The sequence below is a fragment of the Chaetomium tenue genome (genome assembly GCF_020726465.1).
Source record: "Chaetomium tenue strain MPI-SDFR-AT-0079 chromosome Unknown F5144scaffold_4, whole genome shotgun sequence".
Taxonomy (NCBI): domain Eukaryota; kingdom Fungi; phylum Ascomycota; class Sordariomycetes; order Sordariales; family Chaetomiaceae; genus Chaetomium; species Chaetomium tenue.
The window spans coordinates 4,633,399-4,649,231 of record NW_027117332.1 but is presented as its reverse complement, the minus strand read 5'-3'; the positions used below and the strand labels follow the sequence as shown (position 1 = coordinate 4,649,231).

The following is a 15,833-nucleotide window of genomic DNA, read 5'->3' as shown; positions in this document are numbered from 1 at the left end:
GGGACATGGTCACTGCCTTGGGATGGGTATGGGTATACCGGGTGCATCATCATGGCGTTATCACCCCCGTGTTCATTCACGATGGGGTTCAGAGGAATAGGTCTTCTGTTTGTGCTCGTCATGACCCCGGGGTGTACTGCGCTACCCCCAAGCAAGACACATACGTCTTGCACAAATCAACCATTCACAAATTGAATCATCCCGTCCCTTGCATTCTATTGACTGAATCGCAACTCCACAACATCATGCCTATGTACATACACCAAAAGCCCCATCCCGTCCAGCAGCCCCCTCCCTCTTCTACTTGGTCCGGATGTGCTTGAGCTTGCCGGGCGAGTACAGAAAGTTGTTGGCGTAGGCCTTGGGCGCGAACTTGCGGGCGTTGGGCTCCTGCACAAAGTACTCGTACCCCTGCTTCTCGGCGAAGGCGATGGCGTCCTCCTTGCTCTTGAAGTGGATGTGCGTGCCCTGCATGAAGTCGCCCGACGACTGCCACCCCATCAGCGGGTTCTCCCACCGGTGGCCCTTGCCCAGCACGTCCCAGTCCATGCGCCAGCGGGTGCCGATCTGGGTGCCGGATTGTGTGGCCGGTTTGGTGGGTTTGTAGATGCTGTGTGGGGGGGAGAGAGGGGGGGTGGGTTAGTTTACAGGTTGGGAGGGAGGGATGGTGGTGGGATAGGGAGGGGGGGTATGGGGAGTGGCATGGGAGTTGGTGGGATGGGTAGTGGGATGGGGGGTGGTGAGACGTACCGGACTGTCCTGGCCTGGAGTTCCATGGGCGCGTTGGAGAGGAGCCCTGCCGGGATAATGCCCTCCTCCGTGCCGTCCTGTACGTGCTTCGGAACGGGGGTGTAGGTGCTGCATACGGGAACAGAAGTTAGATATCATGGACTAGATTTTGGTGGTGGTGGTGGTGTGTGGTGGTTGAGGGTGTGTTGGCGGGGGGTTCGTACGAAGTGGCCATATCAATGGGCACGTTGTAGTCGGGCGCATTCCGCGGCAGCGTGGCCATCGGCGACGTCTCCTTCTTTTCCTGCTCCGTCTTGGCCGGGACTGTGGTCGAGCTCTCGTAGCGGCGCGCGGCGGGGAGGACGGCGGTGCGGGCGTGCGATGCACTGCGCAGTAGGCGCGCTGCCGAGGCAGTCGTTCGTAATGAGGCCATTGTCGACGACCCTATCTCGAGGTATCCGAAAGGGCGGGTTGGGATTGGTTGGAATTGGGGGTTTCGAGCTCCGAAAGCTTCCAAAGCTGGACCTTGGTGAGGCGATTCAATCGAGGTTCAGTTGTGACGGCCAATGCTCCAATTGCGGGTTGGTTCCCCACTCTGCACGGCGTGATTGGTTCGTCGGGAACAACCGCGCGCAACAACATCTTGCCGACGAGGGACGCTGCGGTTTTCCCGCTCAATCAGGACCCGTCTTTAACAGCTCAACCTACTCGAACGACCACCCGCCCCAATTGAGCCGACCAGCGCAACGAGCAGCTGGGGACTTGTCTGCTTTGGCCTTCGCCCTCTTTATCGAATTCTCGACTAGTTTGCGAGCGCGCGCCACGCATTTCGCCAACATGAGCTTCGTCACACGCCGGGCGCTTTCCACGCTCATCCCGCCCAAGGTATGCCACTACGAGGTCGACGAAGGGCTAGATATGGTTGCTAACCGTTAATTTCAGGTCGCTTCCCCCAAGGTATGTGCTTTCCGATCGATTTGCGCCCTCCAAGTTTTCACCGAGCCCGCCGGACCCCGCAACAACGACGACAGCTTTTTCATGTGAAGGGCGAGGAGGACAAGCCAGGTCGTTGTTTGGGATAGGGAATTGGGGCTGGATGGACTTTGCTTGGGAGGGAAACCCGGCTGACCGATGATACAGGCCATTGGTGCGGCCCCCGACGCTGTCCGCATGCAGCGCGTTGTCAACTTCTACGAGAAGCTCCCCCGCGGCGCCGCTCCCGCTGTCAAGGCCACCGGCATTCTCGGCAAATACCAGGCCAAGCACTTCGGCAAGAACGCGTCGGCGAAGCGTATGTGACCAAACTCCGGTGGTAAATTTGTGAACCATCCACTAACCTGACTCCAGCTATCATCCACGCCATTATGTTCCTGCTGGTTGTTGGCTATGCTCAGAACTACTACTTCCATCTCCGTAAGTTTGCCATTGAACCTCGTAGATGTTGTGTGGGTGTCTAACGGATTTTTTAGGCCACCACAAGAACAACGCCCACTAAGTTGTAGGCTAGAGAGTGTTTTGCCTTGGCGATGACTCGGGCGTGTACATAAACTGTTTCCCAATAGATGGGGTGCCTAACACGCACTGCAACAGAATCTTTTTCTTCCCTCCGAGGTGTTGCTGTAAGGGCGAAGGTACCTAGTGGCAACTTCCTATGACTCGAGTGTTGTGATTGGAGCAGCAAGTGATTAGTGGTTACTGTTATGTTCTGGGGACGTATCAGTGCTCTACATGGAACCCCGCTATGTTTTTTCACAGTGCATTTCAGTGGGTGTGTGGGGGATTAAAGTGAGCCTCGATCTGAACAAGAAACGCCAATAGTTGTGCTCTGTAAGGTACCTGGTGAACAATGCGATCGGACATGACTATAGCTATTTTACTAGTATTGTATGCCTATACCATCACCTGCCCATGCATCTTGGTGATATTCAATTGGTCAACCCCAACCCTCATCCGAATCACTGATTCCCTTGTTCGGATTGTATGAACCAGCTTGACCAGACGAAAACTTGAAACCGACTCGGTGGTCCCTGTGTCACGCACAGTCCACATGTTACCGGCCTGTAGGTGCCTCGAGGCTGCTTCCCTCCCTGTTTGCACTTGTCAGTCCCAAGCCGATCTCCAACTGCGAGACCTGTGAGTGGGCCATTTAAGCCACTAATCCTAAAACGGCTCACCTGCCAGCTCTGAACCCTTCGCCAAGTGCCATTCGCTTTCCAAGCCCGTCAGTCAGTCGGCGAAAAGAGAATCAACCAGCCGCATCGCCTCTCTCAGCGGAACCATCACTCCCACAACCCTTTCCCCTCCGATTCCCTCCCACGCCCCGGTCCCTTCCCTTCCTTTAACCTTCCCGCAATACTCGACCGACCCTCGATTTAAAGGGATTCCCATTCCCTCGGTCTGCACTACAGAAATTAGGGAGAAAGACGTAAGGTCCCCACATTTCAAGAGGTTGCACAGCCAAGCCAAGTCTGCGCCAGCCAGCCATCGCCATTCTGGCCAGAAGCAGCATTTGCAAGCAGCTGTTGTGGCCTGGCTTTCCTTCACGCTCTGCGCTTCTCTCCCTCGATCTACCAGGGTTTGCTAATCGGATATTGTTGTTTCTGCACCAGATACCAACACCATTAATTCCTCGAGACCCCGCGATTACCCGAACGCGCAATCAGCGAATTCCTCCACGTTTGATCGCCAGCGACCTGACAACCGTAGGATGGCAACTGAGTCACCCAAGCAACGATCCGATGAAGCTACTCTGACTTCTTCCGCCGAGCCCGTAAGCCCTGCCCTGCCCTCCGTCGCCAATTTGGCCATACTGTTTTGTCCGTTGTCGCTAACCGCAGCTGCTCCGCGCCGCGCCCCAGACGATCAAGATCGCCAACGATTCGCAGAATGTTGAACTCAACCCACCGCACGTAAACGGTGATGCCACGGACGAGTTCGAAAACAAGCACATTTCCGACATCGTTGACGACTTGGTAAACTCGACAGAAGTTAGCATTAGTGGAGGATCTGACACCGAAGCCACGAAATCCGATGCTTCAAAGGGAAAGGACGGCGCAAAAGGTCACGGCCGCGTCTCCTCATCCGTGAAGAAACCCGCGGCTTTCAAGGCGATCAACGTCAACAAAACCTTCCTCACATCCAAGGCCCCCGCCCCGGGTGCCCAACCCAAGGTTGCGGAGAAGGCGCCTGTGACCCCGAGCGTCGCATCCCCCGTCCCTGGAACCGCGACTATCAGCCGACCGAGGTTAGTTGCAAAGACCGGCAGCGGCTTAATAACTAAGGGGTCCGGATCAAACGGCGGCAAGGTAGCTCCGGACGCGAGTGTTGTGTGGAACAAAAATCGACGTGAGCAAACAATTGCCTGGGAGACCCCCTAACCTTGATAGCTACTAACTCGCAGCGCAGCTGTCCCTCCACCGGAACCGAAGAAATATACCGACGAGGAGCTGAAAAAGTATGGAATCCACATGGCGACACGGCTCCATCCCGATGCCGCCAAAGGGCAGTCCAACTGGGCCGATATAGATGATGACGACGAGGACTGGGACCCCGATACCATCACGTGGCAGGACGGAACTAAGATCGCGATCGCACCTCCCGAAGAACCTCCGGCCCCCGCCGCGCCAGAACCTATCGTCGTCCGCCCGGTTGTGAAAGAGAACGCGCCCGTGGTGGTGGAAAAGGCGAAATCACCAGCCCCTAGTACATCACCAGCCGTTAAGCCCGGCGTGCTGGGTTCTGGGAAGGGTCTGGTATTGAAGGGCGCGCCTGAAAAACCGACTCTGGTTGCGAAGCCCCCAGCGCCACCCGCGCCCGCCAAGTCGCCATGGGCACCCCTCCCGAAGATCGACAAAGTTTCCCCGATCGCCGCGGATGCGCCAGCCCAAGCAGCACCAAAACCTCAGCCAACCCAGATGCACCCGCCGCATGGTCAACTGCCCCCCAAGGAGATTGCGGCAGACGACTTTAGCAGAGCACCTTGGCGGGATGGCGCCCCACCTCCGAACAGGGAGCTTTTTAATTCGCAATCCGGCCGTTACGAGCCAGTTCTGGACCGCCGCGGCCCGATGCGCCAGGAGCCCCAATACGGGCGACAGCCGGCGGTCATGCAACGGCCAGGACACCCCGAACAATATGGGCACATGGATCATCCGGGGGCCTTCCAGGCGGCCAGGAACGAGCAGCAAGGCCCATATGGGCGGAGACGCGGGTCTTCCAATGCTAGTGGCGGAAGCGGGAGCTGGCAACGGCCCAAAGGCCTCGAGTACTCTCTCCCTCCGCCCGACCTAATCAATGCACGTCGCGCATCCGCGGCCGGAGGAAGCGATGGCCCTGCTTCGCCGAGGAATTTCCCGCCGTCCAGTACCCAAGGCGGACCGCACCCCGGCCAGGCGTGGCAGCCCAAGGCTTCCCCCAGCGTGACCCATGCGACGCCCCATCCGAGCGAAACGGCTGCCGAGGGCCGTGTCCTGCCGCCCTCAGTTCAGCCGTCACCAGTGCCCGCGCCTGCAGTCCCTGTTACGGAAGATGATTATGAGCTGCAGAAACGATTGATGCGGGAACGCCGAGAGCTCGCCATGAGGCGCCGCCAAGAGGAAGAGGCGCGAGAAGAGGCCGCACGCAAGGAGCGGATTCGTCTGAAGTTGGAAGCGTTGGGACCCGCCCCCGAATCGAACAAGGCCAAGAAGGCGGCAGCGAAAGAACAAGCTGTAACACCCACTCAAATCCAACCTCGTGAGCCGAGCAGCGCCGAGAACCCCGCGGCCGCCGAGTCGCACGAGGGTGAGGATGAGGCTCCCCGAGTGGTCATCCCCCAGCCCAAACAACAAATCCTCCCACCTGCTGGGCCGCCACCGCAGACTATTTCGCCGGCCGAGAGCGTCGAGTCACGTCCGCAAACACATGGCAGCAGCCATACCCAACCTTGGGCGGCGAGGCAAACCGACCGACAACCGGCTGTTTGGGGACCGCAGCCTTCGACGAAGAACGTCTGGGCCGCCCCCAACAACCGGAGCCTCGGCAATGGCACTTTCGCGGCTGACATTGGGGCGGCACCGCTCCCCTCAGGACCCGGGCCCATTGCACCGCCGAGCAGCTCCCGCGCTGCCGCCCCATCGCAGGCGAACGTAGCTCCTGCCGCCGCATGGCAACCGCCGATCGCCCCCCCCAGGCAACCACAAGCGCCTCGGGGCGCGGCCGAGCGGGAGATGAAGGACAACCCGTGGGCTGCTGCGGTTCGCGCCAACGACGACAAGTTCTCCGAGATGCTCAACGCCCAGTACGATGAGCGGGACCGTAGGTTGCAGGCAGAAGGCCGTTCGTTGGCGGATGTCCAGCCCGCTATCAAAGACACTTGGCGTCCGACGAAGCTCGACGATTCCGGAGTGCGCGCCGAGGGCACCGGAAAGCAGACCGTCCAGATCGGGCAAGAAAACCCGTGGGCTTCCACTCCGGAGGGCAAAGCCACAGCCGCGCAGCAAGCGGCATCGGTGTCGAGCGGCACACCATCGGAGTACAACCAACTTCCTCAGGCCAGCGTGCCCGCTCGCGATATAGCGTCGGCACCTATGATCGGGGCGAAGACGGCCGCGGCCCAGGGCAGGGGTTCGCGCTTCTTCCCCTCTCGCGATGTCCGCCAAGAAACCCGCGATATTCGGTTGGAGCTGAGCGCAGAAGCGCTGCGGCAGGAATCGCCTTCGCCACCACCTCCGGATATGGTTGGCCATCCCGCTTTTGACGGCGACGCCACCCATCCGCATGTTTCCTTGCCGCGACCGTACCCTGTTGTTCGGCTCCCCCCCTCGGCAGCGAAGGAAACGCCCGAGGTAAGCCGGGCGCCTACCGGCCCATCGAAACCGCAAGGGCCCAGCTTTGCGTGGGCATCGCAACCGGCATACAAGGAGCCGGACAATGCACCGCGGGGGCCTGCTCCGAAGACGGACAACGCTTGGCAGGCCAAGATCGACAACCTGTTGGGCGGACGCAAGGTGCATCCGTCCAGGGCTGCGGGAGTCGATGTCCGGGTTCCACATCAACCGCAGGAGCCTTCACATCCCGGGCCACTAGGACCAACCGCGGAGACGGAAGATTCGACCACTACTAAAGTGATGGCCGAGGAATGCTTCGAGGAGCAGGAGATGGGCTCGTTGCCCCCCATCCGATTTCCGAAAACAGTGCCGGAGATGGCGTGGCAGCCCAGCCCGGCGCCCAAGCCTCTTAGCAAGAAGCTCTGGCCCGTGGTGCTCAGCGCGGACGCTATTAACTTCCCCGTTGACGTGTCAGGAGCCGGCAATGTGTGGCGTGTCTGTATCCCTGGTAGCGAGAGCAGGAATATCACGGTCCCGTTCGGACGGGCACGCAGCAATCCACGCCGAGGGGGATCGCGCGGCGGGCGGCATAGCTCGTCAGCGCAGCATAGGCAGGGGAAGGGCCGCGACTCGTCTTCCTCGTATTCGGCCGAGCAACGCGACACTGCGGGTTCCGGATCCAACCCGTCACATGGCAGAAGTCACCGTGGTGGGAGCTATCGCGGGCGGGAGAACTGGTCGCGCAATCCGTCGACCCAGATCCAAACGTAATGCAGTCCGGTTGCTTGCCTTCCGTCCTGGGGTTGGGAGGGGGGTGTCGGAGGGTTTGTCTTGATCCTCTTGATACTTGGCACACTTGACCGGCATACTTACGTGGCAGCGCTTGTGCATGGCATCACTTCGGCCTGTACGGTGCGCAATTCTCCGAATCAACACACAACAACCATAGCCATCGATTTACCTTATATTTCGATACCGCTGCACAAAGCCAGCAGCAGTGTAAATTTTCGATTTTCCTCTACTTTCTTTTCCTTGCGGCATGGCTGTATCAACAGCAGCGGCCGCTTCTTTGGTCGCTAAGAAGCACCTCTCTGGTCTGTTTCGTCTCGCCCGAGTATATTTGGCGCATGCGGGACATGGAAGACGAGCAACGAGCTCGTGGCCTCGCATGGGCATGGCAGTCTGGCAACGAATCCAGGCGGAGGGACCCGAAACGGGGTCCGAATTAACGGTGGTAAGGGGGTGGATGGGGCATAGAAACGGACCATGAGGTGGGACGGCGGCGGGACCCTTGGTTGCTCGTGCTTTTTACCTTTGGCGGCCTGTCAATGAGCTCTAGCCAGCGACTGATCAACTGGACAAGACACGCTGCGACGTCTTGTGTGTCTGGCCTCTGCGATAGACCGGAGAAGCAAGGATACTTCTCATATTGAGCGTGGACGTATGAATGACGGATGGGTCGGTTTACCTGGGGTGCCACGAGCGTGGCGCTATATACAGTCGGGTGCGATACGAATAGGGTGGTGTAGCTGCAGTTCACAGTTTAGCGGCTCTACAGTCTCTTGACAGAAACTATCATGATCAATCTCTGGCTGTGGCGTGTGAAAGTGAATGGCGAAGGTACAAATAATGTGTGGCGTTATTTAACCCCTCTCTGCCGTCAACGGGTCGGACAAGCAGTGAGGGAAATAATGGTGTCTGACAAGTTGAGTTAACCAAACATCAACTATCTGGTACTGAGGATACCTCGCTCATGAAATTCGTAGTTGCCCCGCAGGTCTCCGCCCATTCAATCACCTCACTCCGCCTCGGTATCTCTCGCCTTTTACCTTACCCCAACTCCCTCCCTTAAACATACAAACTCACACCTCACATATCACCTCCTCCATCTGCAAACATGACGAACACACTCGCGCCCACGGCCAGCACTGGTAACAGTACCGGTAACCCCACCAACACCAACACCGAAACCAACACCGCCGCCAACCCCCCATCCCAACCAGAAGACGAAGACCCCCAAAAGAACAACACCCCCCCAAAAAAGAAGTTAATTAACCTCCTCCGCGGCTGGCCCGCCCCCGCTCTGCTTCCCGCCGCGGGCCTGCAAGCAGCCGCCTCCGCCGTGCTGTCTGATCCGGAACTGGCTGTGCCGGTGCTGCAGTATGGGATTGATCCGGGGTTTCAGCCGTTGAGGGAGGAGGTGGCGAGGTGGTTGGGGGGGGTTTATTCGTGGGGGGGGGCTTGGGGTCGGAATGAGGGTAGTGGAGGTGAGGGTGGTGGGGGTGGGAGTTGTGGTGCTGAGGGTAAGGGTGGCAGTGGTGGGAGTGGTGGGAGTGGTGGTGGGAGTGAAACTGCTGCGCGGGGTGGTAACATCACGGCAGATGAGATCACCATCACGGGCGGGGCCAGCCAAGCGCTGGCGACTGTGTTGCAAGGGTTTACCGACCCGGGCTACACGCGCGCTGTGTGGGTGGTGGCGCCGTGCTACTTCATGGCGTGCCCTATCTTTGAAGACTCGGGGTTCCGTGGGAGGCTGCGCGCCGTGCCGGAGGATGAGGCGGGCGTGGATGTGGGTGTGCTGGAGAGGAAGTTGAAGGAGTGTGAGGCTGAGCCGTGGGAGGTTGGTGCTCTTTTTTCGCTCCCTCTCTCTCTACATGTCCAGTTTTCCCGTCAAGCTGCCTACTTACACTAACTCCCCCAGAATCACCCCTCCAAACACCCCTACCCCGACCGCAAGCTCTACCGCCACGTCATCTACCTCGTCGCCACCTGCGCCAACCCCTCGGGCAAAACCATGCCGCTCGCCCGCCGGCAGCAACTCGTGCACCTCGCCCGCTTACACGACGCCCTCATCATAAGCGACGACGTCTACGACCTCCTCCAATGGCCCGTCGCCCCCACCCCCACCCCCCTAACCACCCCATCCCCCTTCATCCCCCCCCTCCCGCTCCTCTCCCAAATCGACGCCGCCCTGCCCCCCTCCCCCCACGAACCCCACCACCACCACCACCACCCAGACTCCCCCACCAACCCCAACTCACCCCCCATCTTCGGCCACGCCATCTCCAACGCCTCCTTCTCCAAGCTCGTCGGCCCCGGCGTGCGCACCGGCTGGCTGCACGGCAGCGCGGGGTTTGCGGCGGGGTTTGCGGCGACGGGCACGAATCGCAGCGGTGGCGCGGCGAGCCAGTTTGCGGCGGCGGTGGTGTGGCGGTTTTTGAGTGAAAGGGGGGAAGGGGAGGGGTTGGAGGCGCATGTGGAGGGGGTGGTGAGGCCTGCGTTGAGGAGGAGGCATGCGTTGATGGTGGGGGAGGTGCGGAGGGTGTTGGTGGGGTTGGGGGTGGGTGTTTGGGGGGGGAATGGGGTTGGTGGGGTGGGTGTGGGTTTGGAGGAGGGTGGTGGTGGTGAGGGTGAGAGAGGGGAGGTGTATGGGGGGTATTTTGTGTGGTTGACGCTGCCGGAGGGGGTGGATGCTGAGGTGGTGGCGGAGTGGGCGAGGGTCGAGGAGGAGTTGGTGGTTGCGCCGGGGCGCATCTTTGAGGTGGCGGGGGACGAGGCCGCGGTGAAGTTTCCGCGGAATTTGAGGTTGAGCTTTTCGTGGGCGGATGAGGAGGATATTGTGGAGGGGGTGGAGCGGTTGGGGAGGGTGGTTAGGAGGGTGTTGGAGGGAGAATCCGGGGTTGTTGGGGACGGAGCTGGGAGCGTGGACACGGGGGAGTTCAAGTAACGGATACGGTTCATATCATTAAACATCCGTAGGCACAGCCCACCCACAATGTAGTGCCCAAGGCACACGTCGGCCACCTCAACCATATGTAGTCGGAGCTGCAGCCTCATAGGCCGTCTTTTACTCCCGGCCCCTTGGCCCTCCTGGGAGGCCCGCCTTCCAAACCACCCGCGGCGCCGGGCTGGAAACGGCTGTCGCATGTTTTCCTTCTGGGGTATAGACCATCCATGATGAGCAGTGAAGCGCTGGGCTGGGCATCTCGTCCCTTAAAGCAAGAAGCATGCTCTCAACGCAGCGATTATCACATCCGTACCACCTCATTTCCCCTTGGCCTCCTGTTCAGGGTACGCGTGGATCTATGCAGGGACGCATGTCAGCAATAAGTCGACCACGACGACTAGCGACCTAGTAACCGACCTTCTCGGCAAGGGCTAGCCACTCCTCGGCACCCCTCAAGTACGGATCCGAGGCGTCCACAGCGGTCTCTTGCCCCCAAACAATCATCTCGTCGAATTCAGCCTGGACCTGCAGACTCCCCTCGGGCATGTCGACCTCGATGTCGATAACGAGGTCCTCCACCCGTTCCACGGTGGCTGCCACGGCGCCGCGGTACCCCTCGGGCAGCTTCACGGCCTTGCCCTGCAGCTTGCGGCCGCGGAAGTAGGATGTTTTGGTCCCATCTAAAGTGGGAGGTCAGCAGCGTCCCCGGGCTGTAGAGCTAGACTTTCAGTTGTGGATTCTTACCGTCGGCGGTTTTGGGGTTCCAAAAAGACTTCGCAGGCTCAACGGGGCCGTCGTGGTGGACGCGGCAGGGGAGGAGATGCGGTGTCGCTTTTGGGGTTTCTTCGGACGGCTTGTCCGATTTCAGGGCGAGCATTGGTGGTCTCATTTTTAAGGTTTGGGTTGCTCTTTTTGACTGCTCTGGGTTGTGTTCCTGCAGACGAGACGCGTTGATGGAGCGAGTTTAAGTGGAACGCGGTCGACGCGACAACCACTTGCAGGACCCCTGTAAGCTTGAGTGCCGAGAGTGGGGCACCCCTGGCACACCCCTGGCGCACCAACAGGCAGTTGCTCGGATCCTGGCTCCCTTCATCAACTTTCATCAACACTACGGCCTCTACCCTATCCAACATTGCCACAACCAAGACGCTACAAATACCCAAAACTTAAAGGATCAAATAGCTCAACAACTAGTCTATGTTCTCCATTTCGGTGAAATTGTCTCTATTCCATGACCCGTCTTCCCTACGCTGTGTCAGTTATGGATGCATGTGCAGTGCGCTCTCAAGAAGTCCAAAGATGAGGCCATTGGTTAAAACCCAGGGGTCTCAAGATCGCCCCCTTTAACTTGCTAACATAGGATCCAAAGAAGCGAGACTCTCGGTCGTAATGTGCCTTGCAAGTTGCAAAGATGAAAGAGGCATCTGCTTGGTTCCCCACGCCACTGCTACCTCTAGAACACATAGCCAGCCCAGACCCCCTGAATATCCCTTTCACGTGTGCAACAAAAACAGGACATAGAACCGTAACCAGACTTGGAATTGAAGCATTGAGGTGAGCCACTAAGCACCACATGGCTCAATGGCATCCTTAGACCACCAGACAAACCCGGCTTGTAGCTAGCCACAATGTCATCCAAAAGACCACCCGCAGGCCGTGATTCTTCACTTGTTGCAGTGGCCGGCCTTAGTAAATCCGTCTCCTCCTACTTCTTTGATGGCGCTGGTATAGGTAAGTCAAATACACTTCGTCCTCCATACCAACCACTCACCCACCATCTCACCCCTGGATAAGAGATACATTTGGCTAGCTGCTACCATCTACTGCCTGACGGCGACTACTGCTCCGATGGCGCCCTTCTTCTCCCCTGCCGGCATAATTGGCTTCCTCTTACGGCGCTTTTATGACAGCACAGCCTACCTGCGGCGTCTCATCTCCGGTAAAGCCATCACCATCGCCAGATCCTCCATACTGTCTCTCCTATCCTCCATCGAAGTCGGCACCCTGATCCTCGTCGACGAGCCCTTTGGGGAATGCCACGTCTTTGGCCAGCTGCGAGAAGACAGCAACGACGACCTCGACGTAGACGGCGATGGCGAGCTCGACCTTGACGCCAAAGTCAACAACCAACCACGGCCCTGCCTCCCTCACCAACCCCATCGCATCATCACCCTCACCGTCAACTCCCCGCTCTTCTACACCCGTCTCCTCCTCCACGCCGACATGGGCTTTGCCGAGTCCTACCTCGGGCGCGGCAGGTGTGGGCGGAGGAGAGGGTTAGTAGGGCGGGGTTGCGGGGGAGGGTGAGGGTGGGGTTGCTGGATTATCGGGAGGTGCTGGGTCCGGGTTCGTTTAGGGGGTTTTGGGGCGGTGAGGATGCGGGTGGGGGTGGGGGTCAGGGTCAGGACGACGGACGATACGACAAGATTGTGTCGGTCGAGATGATCGAGGCGGTGGGGAAGGACTTCCTGGCGACCTACTTCCGCACCGTCGACCGGCTGCTCAAGAAAGACGGGGGCATCGCCGTGTTCCAGTGCACCACCATGCCCGAGGGGCGGCAGGCGGCGTACGAGGGGCGGCAAGAGTAAGTTGCCCACGGCCGCCAGAACAAGCAGAAGAACTAACGAGCATCGCAGCTTCATCAACCGCTACATCTTTCCCGGCGGGTACATCCCGTCCGTCACCCAGCTGCTCAACCACATCACCGCCGAGTCCAAGGGCACGCTTGTGGTGGAGAAGGTCGAGAACATCGGCGGCCACTACGCCAAGACACTACGTCTCTGGAGGGAGCGGTTCCTGGCGAACTTCGAGGACAAGGTCCGCCCGGCTCTGATGCGACACCACCCAACATGGGAGAGGAGGACGTCGAGGTGTTCCGGGGGAAGTGGGAGGTAAGCGAATCTCGACCCGAATCGTGGCGGCAATGCTGACAAGCCAGTATTACTTCTCGTACTGCGAAGCCGGCTTCCCGACCAAGACGCTTGGGGATGTCATCATCACTGTTGCGAGGGGGGGGGGCACCATGGAGCTGATGGAGGGCATTCCTCTGTAGGGGTTGGCGGCACGGACATCACCGGAATGTTGGAATCTCATCGGGTTTGTGTCATATTAATTTCCTCGTCTTGTGGCCTGGCTTCCTCTGGGCTGTGAGCCTGTCAGCGCTTTTTTGTCTTTTTCCCCTTGCCGGCCTTTGGCTTTGGCCGTTGCTCGTCTGGATACCGGTTGGCGTGCTCCACGTCAAAGGCAGGCTTGTGTTTCCTAAACAGCAGCATCGTCACGCGCGCATCCTCTATGCTCGAGTGCTGCCCCGTCTGGATCTCAACTCCCAGCAACTCTTGCGCCAGCACCCGCAGCGCCGGCTTCGGCCCATTGGCGTACTTCTTGAAGCCCGAGAACTTGGCCGTGTCCCGGATCATCTTCCAAGGGTGGTCCAGCTCCAGCACCCTTAGATCGTGCTTGACGTCGTGGCCCACCACAATCCGCCCCTTTAGCAGGTCTGCGATCTGCGCCTGCACCTCGTCGAAAGTCCTCGCCTTCGCCATGTGCTTCGGCGCGACGCCGCTGACGTGGGTCCGCCAGTCGACGACGCGCTCCCGCGGCTTCACGAAGGAATCGTAGACCTGCTTGCCGTGGAAATCGACCACGCTGACCCTCGCCAGCGAGTCGCCGTGCCCGCCCTCCCCGACGCCGACCATCTCGCAGTCGATCCCCACATACTTGCCTACCTCGACACCGGCGGCCAGGCCCTCGTTGGGGCGGCCCGGGTTGTCTGTGGAGAGGAGGGAGTTGGCCTGGATACCGAGGCCGTAGGCTTCGGCTATGGACTCTGGCGAGATGCCGTTGTCGGCTGCCCAGACGGCGAGGGAGGGGGCGACGCCGTGTTTAGGGGGGATAGGGTCGATCTTGGAGGACTGGGTGTTGCCCATGGGGGGTTTGTGGGATTTCTGAGAAAAGGTTTTCGAGGGCCGTTTTGATGGCTGGGCTGGTTTCTGCTTCTGATGCTGCTCTTGTTTTTTCTGCTTTTTCCTCGGTCCTGCCTCAGCAGCGCTGGGCTGATCATCAACGTCGTCGTCGGCCTTCCTTTTTGGTGGTGCAGGCCGTGGGGCCGACTCGGCTTTGATCTTGGATTGCAGCTTTTTCCAGTTAGATGAGAGCCCGGACATGGTCAGCTTAACTTCCAGTGACTCGAGGAAGCTTCAGTATAATTCGTGAGTGGTGGGGTGAGTGTTGGGAGGTGTTGCTGTTGGTCTTGAAAATCGAGAAATGAGATTGGCGACGAGACGAACCGGGGTTTGCCGTCTAACCGTATTCGGCTTAGACGTGCCCAGGCCTGTTGGCCCCACCAAACTCTCGCCCCACCACTTGCCCACGCGCGCCGCTGTGTGCGTGTCGACTGCAGAGCTATGACAATACATCTTAAACAAGGTGCAATTGCTGTCCCGCAATTGCGATATCGTTTTTGCGACAAGAGCCACAACAAATCTCGCGGGGAGATAAGGTGCCTAGGTACATATTGAAGCATTTAATTAAGCCTACGGACTTTGGATTCGGAATTATTGTGCTCGCTACATCGATCATCAACTCGACAACACTCTTGGAACCACGTTGCAGCCCTGGAATCTACAAGCAGGTAGGTACGTAAGTGCGTAAGTAGTCAAAGTCACCCTACCTATACAAGAGAAAACAAAAGCATGAATGATGAATCACATGAGAATTATGAGATCATTTGAGATGCACCATGCGCTCCTTCATCCGCAGCATACCTCAGGTGCACAATGTAAATACTACCTGCGGGTAGACATGGAAGCTTCGAGGCAGTGCTGCCTCTCGTGCAGACACCGCCTCAGTCCGGCACTGTAATAAGCCCCGGGAAAAGGAGAGGTACAGTCAGGGTCAAAAAATAAGGTCACACTTCTAAAATCACACCCAAATCCCGCGCAACTCGGGTTCATCACTCGATGATAATCCACCACCAACAATTTTTAAAATATCAAAAGAAATATTAAAAGGTATAGTCTTATGTTAAAGTACCAGGCAAAACAGTGTTTTTCATTTTAGCACTTGTGGTGGGTAGCTGCATTGGGTTCAAGTTATCATCAAGGGCTTCCCATACAATTCCCCATACAAAGCTGGAAAAAAAGTGTGACTCTTTTTTTTGATCCTAGCTTTAGTAGGCGAATCAGGTTCTTGGATCTTGGTAGATGCATCGCATCCATTATCCATATGGTTCATCCCGTCTAAAGGATGCTGTGGGGGCCACGTGCAATGGCCCAGAGCCTTGATGGGGAGGGGAAAGTTCCAAAAAGCCCCGGGCCGGATCATGGAAGGATTAATGGGTTTCTGCACTTTTCAATCCTCAAAAACCACAGGAAGAGCAGAGTGTGTCGGGGGGCGCAATCCACAGCAGTGGCGATATCGGGCTATGTTACTTGGGGCCGGAATTGAAAGAACTCAAGTTGCCTAGAGGCAGGTAAGGACCAGACCGGCAACGGAGATCGACAATAATGAGAAGATGGGTAGGAATCCCTTGAACCCTCCTGAGCCTTCTCTTCCATGGTTGATTTTTGGGT

The 15,833-nt window shown here is 58.4% G+C and overlaps 6 protein-coding genes across 6 annotated transcripts; 3 read left to right on the top strand and 3 right to left on the bottom strand.

Annotated features, from left to right (window-relative positions):
- Positions 1-98: 98 nt before the first annotated feature.
- F5144DRAFT_262851 (ETC complex I subunit conserved region-domain-containing protein) lies at positions 99-1,385 on the bottom strand. The gene is made up of 3 exons (XM_066783553.1): positions 954-1,385; positions 751-858; positions 99-610 (listed from the first exon to the last, which is right to left on the bottom strand). The coding sequence occupies exons 1-3, from the start codon at positions 1,160-1,162 to the stop codon at positions 301-303; spliced, it is 627 nt and encodes a 208-aa protein (XP_066643923.1). The 5' UTR covers positions 1,163-1,385; the 3' UTR covers positions 99-300.
- Positions 1,386-1,415: 30 nt separating this feature from the next.
- F5144DRAFT_575217 (mitochondrial F1-F0 ATP synthase subunit F of fungi-domain-containing protein) lies at positions 1,416-2,600 on the top strand. Its single transcript, XM_066789065.1, has 5 exons — positions 1,416-1,614; positions 1,672-1,686; positions 1,870-2,020; positions 2,077-2,142; positions 2,199-2,600. The coding sequence occupies exons 1-5, from the start codon at positions 1,567-1,569 to the stop codon at positions 2,222-2,224; spliced, it is 306 nt and encodes a 101-aa protein (XP_066643922.1). The 5' UTR covers positions 1,416-1,566; the 3' UTR covers positions 2,225-2,600.
- Positions 2,601-3,436: 836 nt separating this feature from the next.
- On the top strand, positions 3,437-7,307 carry F5144DRAFT_490529 (uncharacterized protein; the record flags this gene model as incomplete). The annotated part of the gene is made up of 3 exons (XM_066785800.1): positions 3,437-3,499; positions 3,588-4,074; positions 4,135-7,307. 3 exons carry the CDS (start codon positions 3,437-3,439, stop codon positions 7,305-7,307), a joined length of 3,723 nt encoding a protein of 1,240 aa, XP_066643921.1.
- A 952-nt stretch (positions 7,308-8,259) lies between these two features.
- Positions 8,260-10,263, top strand: F5144DRAFT_630579 (pyridoxal phosphate-dependent transferase; the record flags this gene model as incomplete). Its single annotated transcript, XM_066792424.1, has 2 exons — positions 8,260-9,156; positions 9,238-10,263. Exons 1-2 carry the CDS (start codon positions 8,434-8,436, stop codon positions 10,261-10,263), a joined length of 1,749 nt encoding a protein of 582 aa, XP_066643920.1. The 5' UTR covers positions 8,260-8,433.
- Positions 10,264-10,580: 317 nt separating this feature from the next.
- F5144DRAFT_490697 (ribonuclease H2 non-catalytic subunit-domain-containing protein) lies at positions 10,581-11,152 on the bottom strand (the record flags this gene model as incomplete). Its single annotated transcript, XM_066785813.1, has 3 exons — positions 10,581-10,619; positions 10,681-10,943; positions 11,008-11,152. The coding sequence occupies 3 exons, from the start codon at positions 11,150-11,152 to the stop codon at positions 10,581-10,583; spliced, it is 447 nt and encodes a 148-aa protein (XP_066643919.1).
- A 948-nt stretch (positions 11,153-12,100) lies between these two features.
- On the bottom strand, positions 12,101-14,611 carry F5144DRAFT_621472 (ribonuclease H-like domain-containing protein; the record flags this gene model as incomplete). Its single annotated transcript, XM_066792065.1, has 2 exons — positions 13,528-14,611; positions 12,101-12,161 (listed from the first exon to the last, which is right to left on the bottom strand). Exons 1-2 carry the CDS (start codon positions 14,424-14,426, stop codon positions 12,101-12,103), a joined length of 960 nt encoding a protein of 319 aa, XP_066643918.1. The 5' UTR covers positions 14,427-14,611.
- Between the last annotated feature and the right edge of the window lie 1,222 nt (positions 14,612-15,833).